The sequence below is a fragment of the Phascolarctos cinereus genome, unplaced genomic scaffold (assembly GCF_003287225.1).
Source record: "Phascolarctos cinereus isolate Bilbo 61053 unplaced genomic scaffold, phaCin_HiC Scaffold_4;HRSCAF=312, whole genome shotgun sequence".
NCBI classification, from domain to species: Eukaryota; Metazoa; Chordata; class Mammalia; order Diprotodontia; family Phascolarctidae; genus Phascolarctos; species Phascolarctos cinereus.
The window spans coordinates 312,233,999-312,255,552 of record NW_027555847.1 but is presented as its reverse complement, the minus strand read 5'-3'; the positions used below and the strand labels follow the sequence as shown (position 1 = coordinate 312,255,552).

The 21,554-nt window shown below is 38.5% G+C and overlaps 1 protein-coding gene across 2 annotated transcripts in view; it reads right to left on the bottom strand.

Annotated features, from left to right (window-relative positions):
• MCCC2 (methylcrotonyl-CoA carboxylase subunit 2) overlaps nt 1–21,554 on the bottom strand; it is an 86,751-nt gene that overhangs the window by 40,144 nt on the left and 25,053 nt on the right. For both annotated transcript variants that reach the window (XM_078153151.1, XM_020998486.2), the window contains 2 exons: nt 14,226–14,339; nt 7,534–7,598 (listed from right to left, as the gene is read on the bottom strand). In XM_078153151.1, coding sequence (XP_078009277.1) covers nt 7,534–7,598; nt 14,226–14,339 — 179 coding nt within the window. The remainder of the gene's footprint in view (nt 1–7,533; nt 7,599–14,225; nt 14,340–21,554) is intronic.

The following is a 21,554-nucleotide window of genomic DNA, read 5'->3' as shown; positions in this document are numbered from 1 at the left end:
TCTCAGAAATTATTTTGGGGGTTTTTTGTGGGAGAGAAGGGTAGGAGGGAAGGGAGAGAATGGATTTCTATATCTTACTCAAGCTGAAACTACAGCAGCTACTCATGGGCCTCATCCCAATGCTGATCAACAAGGATGTTTTAACTTGCTCCATTTTTCCAATCTGAACTGTTTCAGCCCTCCTTCGGGAGCCTAGTGGCCCTCCACCCCAAAAGGCTCACCATATTGGTGCTAAACTTAGTGTAGACACCTGATTGGCTTTAGTCCTACTTTAGCTTAGAACTCCCAAGGGATCCATCAGCCTCGGCCTCCCCAGCAACAAAGACCACCATACCCACAAGGATGAAATTCTAAAGATAAAAACCACTTCAGTGAGGAAGAAGAAGGGTTGTTGAAAGAGATCAATGTGAATACACAAGGAACTCACTGACCAATTTAGATTTTCAGAGGATACATACAGAAAATGGAATCAAGGACAAGTAACTAAGGATGGCAAGGTCCTGTAAGAACAGTGTTAGGATCACTAAAGGTTGAAATGAGCCAAGGCTGCTGAGGAATGTTAAAGAACTGTACTTCTGGGACAGCTAGGTGGCGCAGTGGATAGAGCATTGGCCCTGAAGTCAGGGGTACCTGAGTTCAAATCCAGCCTCAGACCAAACACTTGACACTTACTAGCTGTGTGACCCTGGGGGCAAGTCACTTAACCCTAATTGCCTAAAAAAGAATTGTACTTCCCTGTTTCTGTCTAGATCACCATCATCCTTCTAGTCACCTAGGTTTAAAACACTGGTGCCATCCTTGACTCCTTACTCTCTCTCATCCCACACATCCAGTAAGTTGCCAAATACTGTCATTTCTACTTTGAAAATAACTCTCACCAACACTGTCTTCTCTTGAATCAAACAGGTTCTCACAACCTCTACTCCTGCAACAGCCCCCTAACTGGTATCCTTACATCATCTCTCCCAGCTCCAATCCAAACTCCAAAGTTGCCAAAATGATTTTTCTTATGGGCTGAGCTGGCTACATTACTCACCTATACTCAGTAAATCCCAGTTGTTTCATATTTCCTCTAGATCAAATAAAAACTGTTGTGTTTAGCTTTTACATCCCTTCACTAGCTACCCTCCCCTACCTTTCCGATCTTATTACATATTACTCCACTTCATACACGCTATGGTTCAGCCAAACTGGCCTTCTTACTGCTGCTCACATACGGCACTTCATCTCCTATTTTCATGCCTTACACTAGCTATTTCCCAGTGCCTGGAATGAATTTCCTTCCTTACCTTTCCCTCTTTGAGACTCTAACTTCCTTCAAGGCTTAGTTCAAACACTACATGAAACTATTCCTAATACTCCAGCTGCTATGGCTTTCCTCCCTGCAAATCATCTTGGCTCTATTTTGGATACTTATGTATGTACATCATCTGCCCTGGCTAAACTGTAAGCTCCATGAGCCGACTGTTTCACTTTTGTCTCTATCCCCAGCACACAGCACAGAGTAAGTGAGCTAATGCTTATTGACTGATTGATTCTTTAAAGACAACAAAATGCTATTTCAACTATACTTGGGGAAAAAAAGGAATAAAAAAGACAGGAACACCACTCAAAGTAGATAGGATGATCATAACAGACAAGTGGAAGAAGTTGTGCAAAACTACTCAAACGTTATTTTGGTTCTATTTTACCTGTCAATAAAAAAAAAATTTTGGACCAGAAAGACAAAAACAGCAGATGTGGAACTGAAATCCAAAACATGCAGAGAATGAAAGATAACACCTAGGTGCTTTTGATGAATTCAAGTCACCTGATTCAGACAAATCACATCCCAGAATACTGAAAAAAACTGGCAGATGAAATTGCTGAGGCATTATCAGTTATCTTTTGAAGATTCTGGAAAACAGAAGAGGTACTATAGGACTAGAGAGAACATACTCCATATTCCATTGAGCTCTGATGCAGCTGACCTGAATGATGACTACAGGATGAATAATTTAACCAAAAGCATCCCTTTTATTTTAATGGTCCATATTTTGAATTGCCCTATGGCTCCCCAGGTGCGACTTTTCCATCTCTCGTGCATGGAATGACAATCAAATCAACAGTATTATTGCTACTGCAAAGGATGTGACAATGTATTGTCCTACTCCACTCAAAATCCCTGTGATTCAGAAAATGACCCTAAGGAAGCCAGGTGACCAGTAGAACATTCCTCCCCTTTACCTTTCCTCTATCCCTCTTCCAAACCCCAAGCAGCTCAAACTCTATGGGGCAGCTAGGCAAGAAGAACAGCTGCTCACACCATTTGGATAAGCTTGTTAGTCACCAACTCTTGTTCTTACAGTGAGATGGAAAACCACCAAGAACACCTGCCCTGCCACTACAACCTAACAATTTACCATGTCGCCTCCCTCAATGCCCTCCAAACACTGGGGAACTGTCATCTGTCCTGCTGATGTACCCTTAGAATTCCTGGGCCTTTCCATCCACCTCGGAGCTTAGCTCCCCCCAATTAAACTGCAGTTCCCTGAGATCAAAGACTGTCTTGTTTTTTCTGTTTATATTCCTAGCGCTTAGAACAGCAAATGCCAAGTGCTAAACAAAGCCTTTTTTATTCTTTTATTCCTTAAGCATTTCAGGTTACCTAGAAGAAATCTCTTTTCTTTGTCTCTCCTTTCTTCTCATACTCATCCATGTCAGCCCATTCTCTCCCATGTCTCTATCCCACTCTACCTTCTCTTCCATTGTGCCTTATGGAACCCACAATCTACGGGTAACAACTTGTCCTTCATATTAGACCTGTCCTTCTCAAGTTCCTCCTACCCCCTTGCAATCATGGGAACTTGGCTTCCCCTCCCCACCCTGCCCCTGGAAGATAAGGCATCCTGGGCCATGGATATGCCTTCAATGATGCCTCTCAACATACTGAACCAGGAGGAAGAGGAGGTATTCTACTTGCTTCTCATTGCTTTTTTCAGACTCTTCCCCCTCCACCATCACTCGGGAATCTCTCCTCCTTTGAGGTTCATTCCGTTTACATATATTACTATATCTTGGTAGCTACTATCTACTGGCCTTCAGATCATTCTTTATCCTTTCTCAAGAAGTTATGCAATCGGGCAGCTAGGTGGTGCAGTGGATACAGCACCAGCCCTGAAGTCAGGAGGACCCGAGTTCAAATCCGGCCTCAGACAAGACACGTGACACTTACTAGCTGGACAAGTCACTTAACCCCAAATGCCTAAACAGTAAAAAAAAAAAAAAGAAAGAAAAAAAAAGAAAGAAAAGAAAAAAGTTATGCAATCACCACCCTTATAATTAGAAACTTCAATTTACATGCTGATACCCCCTCAAATACAGTCTTACTTTCACCATTTACCTCAACACCTGTGATGCACTTTCATGAGGATGCAGTTCAATACAGGAATGGTATTATATAATCTATTATATACAACTCCTATGTTCCTCTATCTGATCATAACAATCTATCCTTCCACTATTCCCTGGGTATCCCCCACCACCCCAAACCTATTCTTCAGTGTCACTGCAATCTCCAGTCATTCCACCCTAATTTCCCAAGCCATCACCCTTGCTCTGGCCTCACTTTTCTACCCACAAAATTTTGACCCTATAGTTAACCAGTTCAAGTTAAAATTTTCCTCTACCCTTGTCCTACTGCCCCTCATTTCTTTCCAAATCCCAACTCTAGAGTGCTCCTTCCATCCACTAATGGGGGGAATTATATATCTGTGCTGAGTCCACTAAAAATTTGTGTTATATAATATCAACTTGGCTCTCACTGCTATATACCTGTCCTCTCAGTATCTATTCCAAACCCTTTTCTCTTGACTCGAGCTCCCCACCACTCCCTCTTGGAAGAGAATCTCACTAAATAAATATTTCACTAAAAGAAAAATCACCTCCATGTTATTCCACATTCTCTACTTTTTTGCTCCAGTATTAGAGAGATAGCCTTTCTATTTGTAAATGCCAAGCCTTCCACTTGTACTCCTGAGTCCACCCCCTCCTGTCTCCTCTCACACACTGCCCCTGTGATTTTTGTCCTCTCTCCTTAATCTTCAATTACTCTTTCAATCTCTCCTTCTCCAGTGCCTTTTTCCTACTGCTTACAAACATTCCTAGCCCTTCCCCATCCTTAAAAAAACCTTCATTTGATCCTAATCAATCTCTCAAGCTATCATCATCCTTCCTTTCAGTCAACCAGCACCCCCTATGTACCAGACACTGTGCCAGGCACTGAAGGTATAAAGAAAGGCAAAAGATAGTCCTTACTCCCAAGGAGCTCACAATCTACTGAGGGAAATAATGAACAACTATGTACAAACAAGACATAGATATACAGATTTAGATCATATGAAATTAGAGATAATCAAGAGCAAAGGCACTAGTATTATGGGGGATCAGGGAAGGCCTGTTACAAAAAGCGGCATCTTCGTTGGGATGCGGAGGAAGCCAGGGAGGTCAGGAGGAAAGAAGTCCAGGCATGGAGGACAGTCAGCGAAAATATCCTGAGCAAGGAGATGGAGTGTCTCATGCAGGACACAGCAAGGAAGTCAGTGTCACTGGATCTAAGAGCACGTGGGGGTGAGTCATGTATAAGAAGACAATTATAACGGGTTTTGAACATGAAACAGAGGACTTTGTACCTAAGCCTGGAGGTGAGAGGGAACCACTGGAACCTATTACACAAGAGGATAGCATCAGATCAACACTTTAAGACATTCGACGTCTGAACGAAGGATGGACTGGCCAAAGGGCTATCGTCTAGGTACAGTGGTCTGTCCCTTGTTGCCTCTACTTTCTCGCCTCACTCTCGCTTCCCTTGTAATCTGCCTTCTAACATCGCTCAAATGAAAGTGCTCTCTCCAAAGTCAGCACTGCACCATGTACTGCCAAATCCAACGGCCTCTTCTCCATCCGTACCCTTCTTGACCACCCTGCAGCATATGATACTGCTGACCACTGCATCCTGCTGGACACAGTCGGACCTGAGCTCTGTGACGCTCTCCCGCTGCCTGTCTGGCCACTCTATCTCAGTGTTATAGTACAATAAATGCTAGACCTGTAGCCAAGGCCCTCCATGCGAGTCCCAACTCTGCCAAGTCACAAAACTTCTCTGAATCTCAATTTCCTCATCTGCAAAATGAGGAGGCTGGACTAGATGCCTCTCAGGCCCCTTGTAGCTCTAATCACCCCCCAGTGGCCAGTGTGGTCAAGGACTCTGTCCAGCCTTCTCCTTACATTTTTTGTCTCCAGTGATCTCATCAACTCCCAAGGGTTCACCCAGCACTGATAAGCAGATGACTATCGGATCTACGTATCCAGCCCTAGTCTCTCTCTTGAGGAACACCAGGTGTGCGTCACCAAATGCCTACTAGACGTCCCACAGGCATTATATCTTTCCTCCAAACATTTCCCCCCTTCCTGACCTTTCTATGCTACTAAACACATCACCCTCCTTCTTGACATTCATGTTCACAACCTCAGAGCCATTCCCAACTCTTCCTTCTTTCTCTTTGTCACACCTAATCATTACCAAATCTTACTGACTCTTCCTCTATGATAGGAAATTATGGTGGGAGGTCTGTGAACTCCGATGGGAAAAAAAGGTGTCTCTAAATGAAACACAGTATTTCTCTCACTTATGAATATAGGCACAAAAATTATTCCGAGACAAGAGTCCATAAGCTGTACCAGACTGCCAGAGGAATTCCATAATAAAAAATTTAAAAGGCTAAGAACCCCTACTCTATAATGTATCTTGCATCCACATGCCCATCTCTCCAGTCACACAGCCACTACCATAGTTTAGACTCTACTCACCTTTCACCTGGACTACTCTAAGAGCCCAATTGGTCTCCCAATCTTCCAGTCTCTCCCCTCTCCAGTCAATACATCACTCATGCTAGAATAATATTCCTAAAGCACAGGTCTGCCCAGTCTTTCCCCTAATCAATAAATTCAAGAAGCTCAGTCTTGCTTCTAAGATAAAATACAAGGGAAAACATCTTTAACAATTAGAGTTAGCAAGAAGAAACAGAGTACAAAGAGTTACCAAGAAGTAATAATGATATAGAAAAGAAAAAAAAAGAATACCAACAAAGCAACTTAAAAGAAAAACAATTAGAGTTAGGACACAGTCTTCCCCTTCACTAGAAGTCTTTAATTAAAGGACAGATGAACACTTACTGAATATGCTGCAGGGGCCATTCTGGTGTAGGTTAGACTAAATGGTCCCTGAGGTCCCTTTAAACTCTTAAGTTTTCTGATTCTAAGTTAACTCTTAGGGACACAGCCTGGAATGATGGATAGAGCGCTAGACTTGGAATAGGAGAGATGGATTCAAATTTAGCCTCTGACACATCCTGACCCCACAAAGTCATTCAACCTTCCAACTCCCCATTCCTCATTTATAAAACTGGTATAAAATCACCTGTAGTACAGGCCCCGAAAAGATAATGATTATAAAGCACTTAGTAAACCCTCCAGTGCTATTTCAGAAGGGTCAGTTATGATTAGTTGCCCACTTGGGCCCTCTGTGACTAGTCTACCACATACATTTTTGCCCCTTCCTATCCTGGTGCCTTTGCTCAATTAGCTTTCCCTCACCTGACGTGCCATTCTGTTTCCACTCTGCTAAAACGAATATCCTCATTCCTTTAAAGTCCGATTCAAGACAATATCTTTCAAGAAACCTTCCCTGATCAATCTTACTCCATTCTGATGATTTCTTCACTCTGCACTTATGGAAGACAGTAGCACCATTTGGTAACATACCACAAATTGACACATTAGAGCTGAAATGGGCTCCATATATTATCTAGTTCAAGCTAGTCATTTTAGGTATGAGGACAGTGAGGCCCAGACACGTAGGTGGCTTTTCAGGTTCCAAAGATACCAGCTGCTCTGTAACTTTTCTTTCATTGTTTCAGAAATTTATGTACATATTATCTACATAATTCACTCACAAATGCTCTCAAGTAGAGACAACTTTCTCAGTTTCTTCTAAAGCTTCCACAGTACCTAACAAAGTGCTGAACATATAACAAGGGCTCAATAAATGATAAATGAACACATCTGAAGTAAACTCCCTTAAAAGTCAGATGTCCAAAAAGTTATTTTTGGTAGTAAAACTCTACACATGTGAAGTTACTGTTTCTCAAAAAAAAAAACTCACCAATTAAAAATCAGTCATTGCTTATCTTCCCATTTTCATTCCCTCATCCCCTAAAAGAGCTTCATGCTCTACAAAGCAAGTGCATCAGGGATAGGAGAAGATTTACTGGACCTGTTGGAAATTGAAGTTATACTCTTCAATGGTAAGAGAATTCTGCTTCTTCTCTTTCCCCTCTGCTACACCTAAGCAGGCCAATTTTCTTAAGAATGCAATTCTAATAGCACCAGGAATTGGCTTTAGACACAGACAATCAGAGACAAGATATACAGCCATCTGTTTTGGCAGGGATGATTTAGTTGGGATGATTTTTTTTAATGGGTTCTCAATTTCACCTGCAATGCAGGTCAGCACCTCCAAGGTCCTCAGCTGATACGTCTTCACCAGTTGCTGCTTTAACCTACAAGAACAAAGGATTAGTATGAGTGTATAGGATTTCATCTTTAGTGAAAGATTTTGTCCACAAATGAGGATCCACAATGTTCCCCCAAGATGACTATGTTCTAATCCAACTACAGCTATTATCCTCCTTCCCACAAGACTGAAGAATCCCACAGTCTATACATCAATCCTGAAAAAAGATAAGAGTCTTTGAAAAATGGAAAAGGTTACCAGGTAGAGGCTGTAAATCTTCTCTTTTGAAGAAGTGCCAGCATAGAATAAACACCCAACTAACCAGAGAAGTTTAAAAGCAATTCCACCTGACAGACCACAGTAGGTCTCTCCCAACATGAATCAGGTTCATAAATCCACATAATCAGTTTCAAATGTTTACACCTGAAAGGGAGTATAACTTAAAAGTGTGTGTTTGTCCTTCATTCTCCAAGAGGACCATGACATCAGGGAGATAATGACATGACTTGCAGTTGACTTTGATTTGAGTGAGAGAGGGCTGTGCAAGGTCTCCAGCCTCACTTGCTCCTCCAGAGCCATCTGAGTCCAGTGGCCAGATATTCATCAAGATGACTGGAGAAGGCTCAGGATGCAATGGGAGACCCTGGCCCTTTTTAGCCAAGGTTTTTTTTCAGGTTCTCATTTTGAGTGAGGTAAGGCCCATTCAGTGAATAATTCAGTGAATTAAGAAGTGAGTCAGTGATGTCCCCTTTAATAAAAAAAAATTCAAACTGGGAGGGAAGACCCTCAGAGTTGCTGGCCAAAAGAGAAACAGTTACTATTTACATTCACTCTGATCCAGGAGGGCCCAAAAAATAACCATTCAGTGGTGCTTGGGCAGAGACCTATTGTCCAATCCATAAGCTCCACAGTGAATTGGGTTTAAGGCTTGGTCTTGCTCCTACCACATATCTGTGTGGTTTCTTTACATTTAACACCTTGTCCTTTTAGGAAAAATTAAATATAATGAAGAGGCACCTCAAGTTCTCCAAACTACAAATGCCCTACAACTTATCATTGGCTATTTTTTTTTTGACCCAACTCATGCTTACACAGGCCTAAAACTATTCACCAATGTGAAATACATCATTTGACCTAAGATTTACCTAAAAAACAACCTGAAATTAATCTCCAAATGTCCAAAACCATCATCTCAATTCCTTTTATTTGGCTAAATTTTTTTCTGCAGAAGGAAACATCTGAATTAAACAAATTTAGTTTAACCACACTAAAGTTCTACTTGGAGCCATAATGTTGACTGCTTTTCATCTCCTTGTTACACTAATTTCCTCCCCCCCCGAAAAAAAATAAAGAAATAAAAAATAAAAAAACAAAAACACCACCCTCCTGTCATTATAAAATATTTATATTTTCAAAGAGAACCATTTTGTGCAATACTTAAAGGTTGACAAAATGCCGAGTTTACACAGAAATCGATGAACTTTGACCAATACAGCTCTCCATTCCTTGATAACTGGCACCCAGCAATAAAAAGAAAGGCCGGGTGACAAATTTAAAAGGACGTCATTAGTGTCTGAGAAATCCTAAAGGAATGAGACAAAAAAGTCATTTAGTTCTAAATGCCAATTTCATCATTTAAGAACTGGCATTGATTAGTCCTCCTTTCAGCTGATTACTTTGTTGTCTTCAAATAGGGGAAGCTTTAGCAGTCATCAAAACTGCTTGGTACTGGCTAAGAAATAGGGAGGTGGATCAGTGGAATAGGTTAAATATGCAAGACACAGTAGTCAATGACTATAGTAATCTAGTATTTGATAAACCCAAAGACCCCAGCTTCTGGGATAAGAACCCACTCTTTGAAAAAAACTGCTGGGAAAACTGGAAAAGAGTATGACAGAAACTAGGCATAGACCCAAATCTCACACCATATACCAAAATAAAGTCAAAATGGGTTCAGGACTTAGATATAAAGGCTGATACCATAAGTAAACTGGGAGAACAAGGAATAGTTTACCTATCAGATCTATGGAGAACAGAAGAATTCATGACCAAACAGGAGATAGAGAACATTATGAAAAGCAAAATGGATAATTTTGATTACATTAAATTGAAAAGTTTTTGCACAAAGCCAATGCAACTAAGATTAGAAGGAAGGTAGAAAATTGGGAAAGAATTTTTACAACCAGTCTTTCTGAGAAAGGCCTCAGTTCTAAAATATATAGAGAATTAAGACAAATTTATAAGAGCCATTCCCCAATTGATAAATGGTCAAAGGATATGAACAGGCAGTTCTCAGATGAAGAAATTAAAGCCATCTATAGTCATATGAAAAAATGCTCTAAATCATTATTGATTAGAGAAATGCAAATCAAAACAACTCTGAGGTACCACATCACACCTATCAGATTGGACAACATGACAAAACAGGAAAATGATAAATGTTGGAGAGGATGTGGGAAAATTGGAACGCTAATACATTGTTGGTGGAGTTGTGAAATGATCCAACCATTCTGGAGAACAATTTGGAACCATGCCCAAAGGGCTACAAAAATGTGCATACCCTCTGATCCAGCAATAGCACTTCTAGGGCTATATCCCAAAGAGATCAAACAAATGGGAAAAGGACCCACATGTACAAAAATATTCATAGCAGCTCTGGTTTGTGGTGGCAAAGAATTGGAAATTGAGAGGATGCCCATCAATTGGGGAATGGCTGAGCAAGTTGTGGTATATGAATGTAATGGAATACTATTGTTCTATAAGAAATGATGAACAGGCTGACTTCAGAAAAACCTGGAAAGACTTATATGGTCTGATGCTGAGTGAAGTGAGCAGAACCCAGAGGACTTTGTATACAATAGCAGCCACGTTATGCAATGACTAAGAATGTTAAACTGAACCCTTCTCAGCATTACGAGGATCTAAGACATCTCCAAAGGCCTCGGGATGGAAAATGCTGTCCACATCCAAAGAAAGAACTATGGAAGTCGAATCGCTCTCACTTATTTTTACCTTAAGTTGAATTTTGTTTCATCTTTCTGATGGTTCCTCGTATTGGTTTTAATTTTTACTTACAACTTCACTAATGTGAAAATATGTTTTATGGGTATGTAAATGTAAAGCCTATGTCAGATTGTGTGCCGTCTTGGGGATGGGGGGGAGAAAAAGGGAGAAAAAATTTTCAACTCAAAAGCATATGGAAAAAAAAATTACAAAAATAAAATAAAATAAAATTTTTTTAAAAAACAGAAAAAAACAAATAGGGGAAGCTTTTATTATAAGGTAGCATTAACCTAAAATACTAGCACAGAAATGACTTTTTAATAATCCCTACATCAAAAGCTTTTTAAGTGAAGCATTAAATCCAGTTGGAAGGAGGTAATTAATTATGTGCCTCCAGAAATGAACTCTTAGTCATTTTGGAATTTGGAAACAATATTTCCTATGTTAAGCAACATTCAGTCTACACACTAACAAATTTAAACAGTTGTGCTGTTATTTAAAGCTGCAAAAAGGAACAAACACAATCACACACATTGTAATAGTAGATTGTTGGGATGGTTTTTTATTTGGGGGGATCTGAATAAGGTGAATTTAAAAAGACTAAAAGCCAAAGGATTTCCTCATTCATTAGTATTAATTGAGCATGTTCTAGTGCTAAGTAAGTGGTAGAAAGCTAAAACTGAAAAAAATTCAAATCAAACTCATCCTACTAAATGAAAAAGTTCAGATATAAAAAAATGTAACGTAATATACATTAGAAAAAAGCATAAAAGGGGACATAAGTTGAACAATTTTGTGACTGCCTTATTAAGCTTAACGCATATCTTTAAAAACACACATACAACTATGTGATAGAAGCTCAGTTCCTTATACCATCTTCTTCCCTATTCTTGGCATCTTGCAATGTTCATTTATTAATGACTGTTAAATCGACAAAAAAAATTTAATGAAAAGTTCACATGTTAAGTTAGATCTTTTTTTTAAAAGGTAGCAAAACAAACAGTTGATGATTTCTCTAGAATCTCACAGTATTGACTTCTGCAACTTTTCAGTAGTGGTAGGCTATAGAAAGTTACAACAAGTGAACTCTGATAACAGCTGCTGAGACAGAATAGTTTCTTCCCCACCAACCTCAGGAAACTCAAAGTAAACAGACAAGGATCTTGGATGGGACCTTTTGACTAAGTCTAAGTTTTACAGAACAAATCCTTTTATTAAGGGGATTTGCTTTGTGAAGTTTGGATTTAGTCAATGGGCCCCACTTGATGACCTAGAGAACCACATGTGGCCTCGAGGTCAAAGGTTGTTTCCCACCCCTGGACAAAGGTTTTTCTTAAAAATGTCTTCTAGAGATATACATTACTCAAGTAGAACTATCTCTCTAGTAGAACTTAAACAGCTGTCATTTCAAAGTAGTTTTCCTCTAGTAAACTGCTAAAGACAAATCCATTAAGATGGACGTCTGTTAACTATCACACTAAGGCAACCAACTTCTTTTTTATTAACCTATTAGGATTATTTTAATGTATTAAAATGTTGTCTAGCTTTTATCCTAGATATTGCCTAGTTCTAACCCACACCATTTCCTTTGTAAACGGAAATCAATCAGACATACTAAAAATCATCAAGCTTGTGCTTAAAGACTCACTTGTCTCAATTTTTCCCGCCTTATTGAATGGCTACTTTCAGGTTTTTTGGCCAGAATTATGATTTTATCAGGGTAGGGATGCCCCACTATAAAAATAAGAACAGCTTCTGGGTTGGGTTTTTTTTTCAACTGGCTTTCTCTTTCACTTGCCACCAAGGACCCTGCAAGGTCCTCAGGTAATATGTCACCAATTGCTGTTTTAGCCTAACCTTACTCTTGGTGAGGAAACTTCTCTTCCCAATACAGACTAGCAAATATTCTGAAGTTTATAAACCCCAACAGCTGTTTGGATTACTGCACAGTCAAATGACTTGCTCAGCATGCCAGAACTTGAACCCAGGTCTTCTCTGACTTTAAGGCTGGCTCTCTATACACTACTTTTTGCTTCCTCTTACTCCATGCTGTAAAAAGGGAGCCAAAGGAGAGTCTCTCATTATGCTGAAAAGGGGCTTTCAAAGGACCTGCTTCACCAGGGGGGCTGCAAACAAGCAATCCAAGTCCACCCTGGAGCTGTGGCAATTGATATGCCCCTTACAAAGCAAACTTAGAACAAGGAATAGTAAGTGTTCTTGCAGTGATGACTTAAGCCTTTCATAGTACTCCATCCCCACCTTCAAAATACCTTGTCTTTATTTTGTATGTCTGTATATGTGGTTTGTGGTTTCCCCAGAGAGAATGTAAGCTCCTTGAGGGCAGGAACTGTTTCACTTTTGGTTCTGTATCCCCAGGCCCAAGCACAATGCTTGACACACAGCACGCACTCAATAAATGCTTGCTGACTGAAAGCATCACAGCATGCTATATCTGAAAGAAACCTTGCAATTCAATCCCAGTCATTCTAGAGATTAGAAAACAGGCGCCTGGAATGATTAAGGGCCTTCCCCACAAAGTCATCCAGCTAGGTGGGTGAACTCTTTCCACAGAGCTTTCTAGCTCACCTGAGCTCAGCATCCAAATTTTCATATCCTATCCCCCATTTTAAGAAAAATCACCAAAAATTAAGAAACTTATTTTGTTTCTAAGAATAAGCCCTTTTATGTATACTTTCTTGCCTGAAATACACTGTACAAAGGATCATTATTTATTCATTTTCTGGAAGCAAAACAATTTGGTTGCTACTTTCCTCTCCAACTCTCCTACAATACATCCGGTGTCACAGGCAAGTACACAGTATGACTCCTTTATCTTTAAGTTCAAGCAACTTCTTGCAAATTGCCACTCTGTGCCCTTTTAATTGGGCTGCTCTTTGGTCTGCCACAAGGCAGTGTCACCATAGTATGTTCATCTCTTTTCCAGATTTAACGTCATAAAAGGCCTCCACATTTTACAGAAATAAATGTGAGCATAATGAGAAGCAATTTTAATCAACTACATTTCAAATTAAAATAAACCACGACACCAGTAAGATTCTGTAATGCTTAATAAACAAAAAGAAGTAAACTAATAGATTCAAAAGACAAATGAGACTGTTGTCAAACTTTGTATTAAGTCTTGAGAATAAATCAACTGTAAAAACAAGAAATGTCTGTCCTTGTGCATTTAGGTTGTTCACAGCATCAGGTAACATGGTCTCAAACACCTTAAGAAAAATTCAAAATTATTACAGGCCTATGTCCAATGAGATGAATTAGGTATCAGATTTCAACCATAACTGAACTTTCCTCATTTTGGACAGTAAGTCTCTTTTCATATAAAAGCCAAGAGTTAATGAACTCCTTTCCTTTAACATTTCACATTTTACAGATGGGAGGATAGAGATAACTGATGAAAAGGTAAGCCTCCAAATGTATGTCTGCCACCAACTCTTCTAAAAACCAGGAATCCTATTGTCCTTAAATAAAATGTCATTAATAAATATGTTCAAAACAAACATGAAACTTCCAAGTCTTCAATTCAATAAACACTTAATGGCCTAATATGTACAGATCATTGTGCTACGGTGCTGAGGGAAATACTCAAGAGAATTTCCAATCTATCAGACTCTATGGTAGAGTCTGATATGGTGAACGACTGTTCACTTACCAGGGGGGGTCCTCCCAGGAAAATGGTACCTTGCTTGGCAACAATAATACTTTCATCAGCCATTGCAGGAACATAAGCTCCTCCTGCTGTACAGGATCCCATCACCACTGCTATCTGGAATCCAAACACACACAAAATACAAGCTGCAGAATCATAACACATGGGCCTGAAAGGTAAATCAAAAGGCAGAATGGTGTCATCAGGACTGATGATCTGAAGACCCTAATTCTATCTCCACATTCGTTGCTACAACCAAAATAAGCTACTGATCAGTCTCTGTACCTCAATTTTAAAATGGGGACATTTTCATCCCTTACCTGAGAGGGTATAATGGTAGTAAAGAGATTTAAATATCTGGCCTGTCTTAAGGTATGCAAAGTTGACATGGACAAAAACTGGTCACTTTGAAGTATCATTATTTTAAAAGGAAAGATAATAATTTAGGATAGGTGTTAGGACCTTTTTTCATAAAGAACTGAAATACATTATTTACCTAAAAGGCCTTAGGTTGCATGCTCAATTAAAGGGAAATGGGAGGTTGTAGGGGGTGGAGGAGGAGGTCTGAAATGTAGGCTCCCCTGCAACACCACTCTGCAGCAAGTGAGTTATACACAGGCCATAATAGATGGTCCTAGGCTAGAGTCAAAGGTGTGGTACACTAGTGGGTGTATATGATAATGATTGGCTAGAGAAGGGGAATATTTAAGTTAAACTGTGAATTTGAGGTAATTTGGGGGCAAAATGCTTTGACTAGTTAAAGATGAATATAAATATTTCAGAGAAATATGGAAAGACTTTAGTGAATTAACACAGAGTGAAGAAAACACAAAACACAGCCAAAATAACAATAAACAAAATAAAAGTAAAGTCAACATAGGGAGGCAGCAAACCTTTGGTCAACAATAGTTGCTTGTATCATGTTGTCAAAATTAAAAGATATAGCCCTGATTCCTGTCAAAGACAGGTATAACAAACCAGCTGTTTTTTAGGGAATGTATTTGGAAAAGTGTCTGGTTTGAGTGTTTTCTGGGAAATGTCAATTGTTATTTTTTTAAAGAATGGTTTGGCTAAAGGGTCTAGTTATCTTAAAAGCAAACTAAAACTAGTAGCAGAGGTTATGGTAGTAATGCAGCCATACTGAGAGGACTAACAAAATGAAATTTGCAAATGTTTTGTGTTCTTTTGAATAAGACACACTATAAATACAAAATTATTATTATTATATAAAACTTCTTGTTTCATTTAGTGTAGCACGAAGAATAGATGAATGGCTGGCTAACTAATAATAAGCACAAGGTAGAAATTAATAATATGATGAATCACCTAGCCACAGTAGGCAAAATATATCACAGCTATCAAAAAAAAAACCCATAGGAAAAACTTTTTTTTGTTATTATGCCCATTATTTTTCCTTAGAGGCATACAAATATCTGCTAAAGAGAGATTACAAAAGGAAACCACAATGGTAATACTATTCCAAATATGAAAAGTAAAAAATAGCATTTTCAGTGGGAGAAGTTAACAGGAAGATTTTTCCCCAGATAAGAAAAGTTATCATAAATGAGAGTAAAGGTGCCTCTCCAATTTATTTTAATGTGTATAAAATAAAATTGTGTGTTTAAATGTACCTTGGTACCTGCAAGACATTTCAGTTAAGGAAAAAAATGGAGATCACTAGAATTAAGGTACAAAATTTCATGCTATCAACCTGTTCTCCATACTAGAATACTAGGTTCAGCTCAAAATATTCCACTACCCAAAAGAAGGAAAACTTTGGAAATCTGGACAAGAACTACCCTAATGATGTAAGAGGCTAAAAGGGAATGATTTATGCGGGGGGGGGGGGGGGGGGGGGGAGATGAAAAGAACTAAGTACCACAGCACAGCTAATGACAACTGAAAGAAGTGAAAAAGAGAAAAGAAAAAACTGTCACCAAGTTTTCAAAAGTGAGAGAAAAACAAGAGTGGGATAATCTGGCAAAGAAATAAGACTAAAAAGGGGAAAAAAAGGAAGCTAAATGCTTCCTCAGGGAAAAACCTGTAATATCTGTCATATAGTAGAAAAGTCACACAAATGAAAAGTGGAAAAATTGCTAGAATATATATTTCAGGATATATATTAAACCACTTTGCTAAAGCTACATCAAATATCCCAGAAGACACATTTTTTCTCTAATCCCCACAATCCTAAAGTGTTTATGTCTATGTAGTCAAAGTAATCTCTTCTGCTTTGACATCAGACAAAATAAAAACACCCAATCATTCATACAGAAGCTAAAGAACAGAAATGTCACTCCATAACTGATGAAAACTAAGCAACTTAATAAAAATATACACCCAAATACCCCCAGAGATGACTGGGAACAAGCTCTGTTTACAAGCATTTCAAGGAAAAATTCTGAGTATATTTGTAAGGTAGAAACTGTTTATACATTCAAAAGATAAAAATTATGCCACATATTTACCTGTCAGTCAATCATATATTTACCTAAATCACAAATGGGATTTTATACTAGCCCAGAAACATGGAAGAGAAAAAAATACCACAATGATTTATTCAATTCAATAAATATTTATTAAGTACGTATTAACATCCAAAGAACTCCTGCTGCAAATTTCTTCTCCTCCCTGCTCCCCAAAATACCACAAATGAAGCAACAGGACCATGAAAGTAAAAATTCCCTAACGTTTTCATGAGTAAAGCAACAGATATCATTCTCAGCCAGTATCCAAGCCCAATTATCTTTCCATCAACATACCTCCTAATGTGACAATATAGCATATACACACATACAGATAATATCCATGTTATTTTTGATCTCTTTAAAAATGATTTACGTTTGTGTGAGAGGAAGAAAGGGAGAAAGGGAGGAAATGAGGGGGGGAGGGAAGAAGGAGGAGTGTTTTTAATTGGCTGTTATATTCCTGAAATTTGTCATGATATCATTTCATAGGCCTCTCACCCTAAGGTAAAAGCCACTTGCAAGGTTAATAAATGAGGCCCCATCTCTATGCAGTTTATGGCAAGTTTGCAATGTCACCCATAGGCTGGTCCAGCTTCCTTTTTCAGTTCCCTAACTGTAGTGCCCAAAGAATTCGAAGTATAAATTCGAATAAAGGAGGTTAAAGTCAGCCTCCACACCAATTAAAACATTTGAAAGCCCAAAGTAGAGACTAAGAAGTACAAAACAGAAAAGAACACCTCAAAAGCAGGCTTCCTCTAATACAAAAGCAAAAAGACCAAGCTGTTGGGCATGCTACAGGCCACCTTACGGCTATTAAAAGGAAAGACGAGAAGAAATAAAGATTTCACTCAATTCAACAACTTATTAAGCATCTACTACATAGCAAGGTACTGAGTTATACGTAGCAGATACAAAAATTAAACTGTCCCTACCATAAAAAAGCTTACTTTTTAATACAACATGTATAAGAAGGAGTAAATACCAAATATGTGTAAAATAATTAACACGTAGTCATTTCAAGAGGGAAAGAACACAATACCTACAGGATCAAGAGTGGGTGGCACCACAGCTGTGAATGAACCAAAGTCAAGCCGACAGTGCATTCTGCCACATGAAATACCACCAGTGCAACGGCATGAATGTGGGAGGTAGAACGTGGGAGAGATTATATCTAGAGAACAGCTAATAAGTGCAGTTTGACTAGAATGGAGAGTGCATAAGGATAATATTAAAATTCTCTTTTGTTTCAATAGAGCAAGGGTGTAAGAGGGAGAGAAAACAGATTTGTTAATTTTTTTTTTAATTAAAAAGGTGGTAGAAGGATACTGGAGATATGAAATGTTTCATAGTTTTTCCAAATAAGGTCACTATATTGTTAGTTTTGCTTAATTATTGTACTTCATTACAACATGTCTCAGAGAATGAGAGTAATCTGTAAATGTTTGTAAAAACAAAACACAGCAATAAAATTTTAAAAAAAGAAAAGATAAGCCTAGAAAGGTGGGCAGGAGCCGGATTGTGGCAGGCTTTAAATGAGTAGTTTGTACTTTATCAAAGAAGCAATAGGAAGTCACTAAAGCTTCCTGAGTAGGAGACTATCATGGTCAGATCTATGTTTCAGTAATATCAATACAGCAGCTGTATAGATCATGGCTGTGAATGAAGAGATGATCCTGGAAGTAAGGAAACCAATTAGGAGGCTGTTACAATAATCTAAATCACAGGCAATGAGGGCTCAGGATACAGACTGTGTAAGTAGAAAGAAGGGAACAGATGGGAAAAGTGCTACAGAAGTAGAATCAATAAGACTTGGCAAATGATTAACATGGGGACAATGAGGGCAAAGGAACACTCCAAGGTTGCAAATCTAAGTGACTAAAAAGATGATGAGACTCATCAGAAACAAGGAAGTTTGGAGGAATGACAGGTTTTTCAGGAAATATAATGATTTCTATTTTGGATATGTTGAGTTTAGGATGTCTAAGGGGCATCCAGGTGGAAATGTCTCACATTCAGTTGTTAAAATGGGACTGGCATTCAGGAGAAAGAATAGGGCTAGAAATTTGGGAGCCATCTGCATAGAGATGATAATTGAACCTGTGGAAGCTGATAAATTTACTCAGGGAGGAAGTACAGAGAAAGAAGAAAAGACACAGGACAATTTAGAAGTGCCTTCGCAGGCTGGAGGAGAAAGAAGATGATCCAACAATGAAGGTTAAGAGGGGAAACAGGTAGGAGGACAGCAGCACAGAAGTCAAGAAGTCTAAGAAGAAGAGACGATCAGTGTCAGAAGCTGAAGAGTGGTCAAGCAGAATGAGGACTGAGAAAAAAGCCACCGGATTCAGCAGCTAAGAGGTAGTTAGTAACCTTGAAGAGGGAAGTATGTCAAACAATGGAGTCACCAAGTCAGAGTGCAAGGTACTGAGAACCAACTGGGAAATGAGAAAACAGGTAATAAGTATAGACTCTCCTAAGAAAAGCTGTGAAATGGAGAAAAGATACATAACAAGATGACAGCTTGACAAAAGTATAAACATACATAAACAAGCCATAGAAGAGTAACTCCCCACCTGTTTATTTGTATGGCATAGTATTAAATAATCAACCTCATTGTAGAAATAATTGGGTGAAATTAACAAATTTCCTCAGAAATCACAGTTTCCCTCATTAGTCTCAGTATTGCCTCTGTTGAGCAGGGCCATTTTATTCACATGGTGTCTAGTGAGCCTGGAGTGCACCATCACACAGTACTCAGGGATCCTCTCCTCATGCAACGAGAGCAAATGATCTATACGAGTACTGAAACAAAAAAAAAAAGGAAAGATATGGAAGGGCAAGGATTCATCTATATAATTCATAGGTGGTATCATTCATCACCTACTCCAAAAGGAGTCAGACAATGAAGTTCTGGACTGTAAGAGAAAACAGAACTGGAGATGGGAAGTATTTCCAGGTTTTTGACTCCTCCATGAAAACAATATGATATAAAATAAAATGTATGAAAGCTATATCTGGAAAAGGTCTTTTAAAAAACATTCCATTATCATCCAGATCTAACTGCTTACAAAACACATGCTTGTTTTGTTTGCATTATGAAAACATAGGCTATGTTATAGGATAGTCTCCAATGGAAAAAGAATCTCAGGCTGGAAATCAAAAGAGTTTTTTCTCCAACCCTCCTCAATTTTTCCATTTGAAAAAATGGAGACAAACAGTCATTCAAAAGAATAACAATGAAGAGGTAAATGAGAGGAAAGGAACTCTGAGCACCTGGGGAAAGGTACCACAAAAGATGAGTTACTTAAGATCCAATATCCTACTCAAATAAACTGTAGCTAGGAAGAAAGATTTTCAACTGACCATTCAATAATCCACCACAAAAAAAAAACTGTAAACTACCAAATAAGTATAAATCAGTAGCTGTTAAGTTTTTATTGATACTACTATACCAGTTGACCAACAACTACTAGTTCAATACCTTTGATTATCTGTGCTAGAGGGAATTATATCAATTGGATAATTAAATCCTACATGTGATGCTGAGTACATTTTTGACATAGTTTTGAGCTTCTCAATCTTATACTTTGAAATTTTCAATTTTCTTGCAAATATAAAATTAGTCTGATTTCGCTGCCATTTCTTCTAGCCTCTGACAAATATAAAATATTTCTTTAAATGAGCAGCAAAAAATATTTAAAACTAAAAGGAATGTATAACTAGACCTTGGGAAAATGGCAGTGGGCCAGAAGTATGATATAAAACAGTTTCAAAAAGGATGAAGTTAAAATGGCGCAAACATTTCAATCATAATAACCTGATGTGCTCTGTTCTACAAGAGGCTCTAAGAGAATAAAATGCTGATATCAAACTGCCACTTGTTTCTTTTTTAAAAAGACAAAACACTTGGTATAGGCAAGGAGAAAATCTCATCTTACTACCTGTTTCTGGCTACACTGAGAATGCTTGGTTTAATCTTTTAAGAAAAAATAATACTCTAAGAGTAAAAAAATCTATTTGTAGAGGTCACAGTTAGGCAGCTAGATGGCTAAGGAGATATAAAGCACTGGGCCTAGAGTCAAGAAGACTTGTTCAAATCTGGCCTCAGATACTTACTAGCTGTGTGACCTTGAGCAAGTCTGTTGGGCAAATTTCTGTTTGCCTTAATGCACTGGAGAAAGAAATGGCTAACTACTCCAGTATCTTTGCCAAGAAAACCCCAGACATTATGGTCCACAGGGTCACAAAGAGTCAGACATGACTAAATGACTAAACAGCAAGATATCACAGTTGACACATAGGTAACTAACTATATTTGGCTAAGCTTTGAAATAATTTTAGTTTGGGGCTTTTGTTTATTGGCATATGTAATTAGACATGAATATAATCAGCCATGGACAGTGAAAGGCTAAGAAAATTATGCAGAACAACAGGAAATGGATTTCAAAGCCACTTTTCAAATTACAGAAATAACAGGGTCTGGCTGTGGATGGAGTACACCTAACAAGGCATAGGAAATATATATTTTCCTGGACTTTTGCAAATCTACTAGAGAGCCTTAAAACTAAAAAGTGACATAAAAGAAGAAAACTGTCTCCCTATGTCCCAACCTTCCCATTGACCACCTATGTGTCCTTGGGCAAGCCACTTAAATTCTCTGGGCCTCAATTCTGTCATTTATAAAACAATGTACCTCAAAATATATGAACCTATGACCCCACCAAGCTAGATCCTATAGATGACAGCAACTATAAGAGGAAAAATAGTAACTGGGAGACAAAATTAAAGAAAGGAGCCAGCAATAAACCCAAAGACTTAGATGTCTGTAAAATAACAGGAAGAGGAACACAAAACTGTAAAGTGTTTT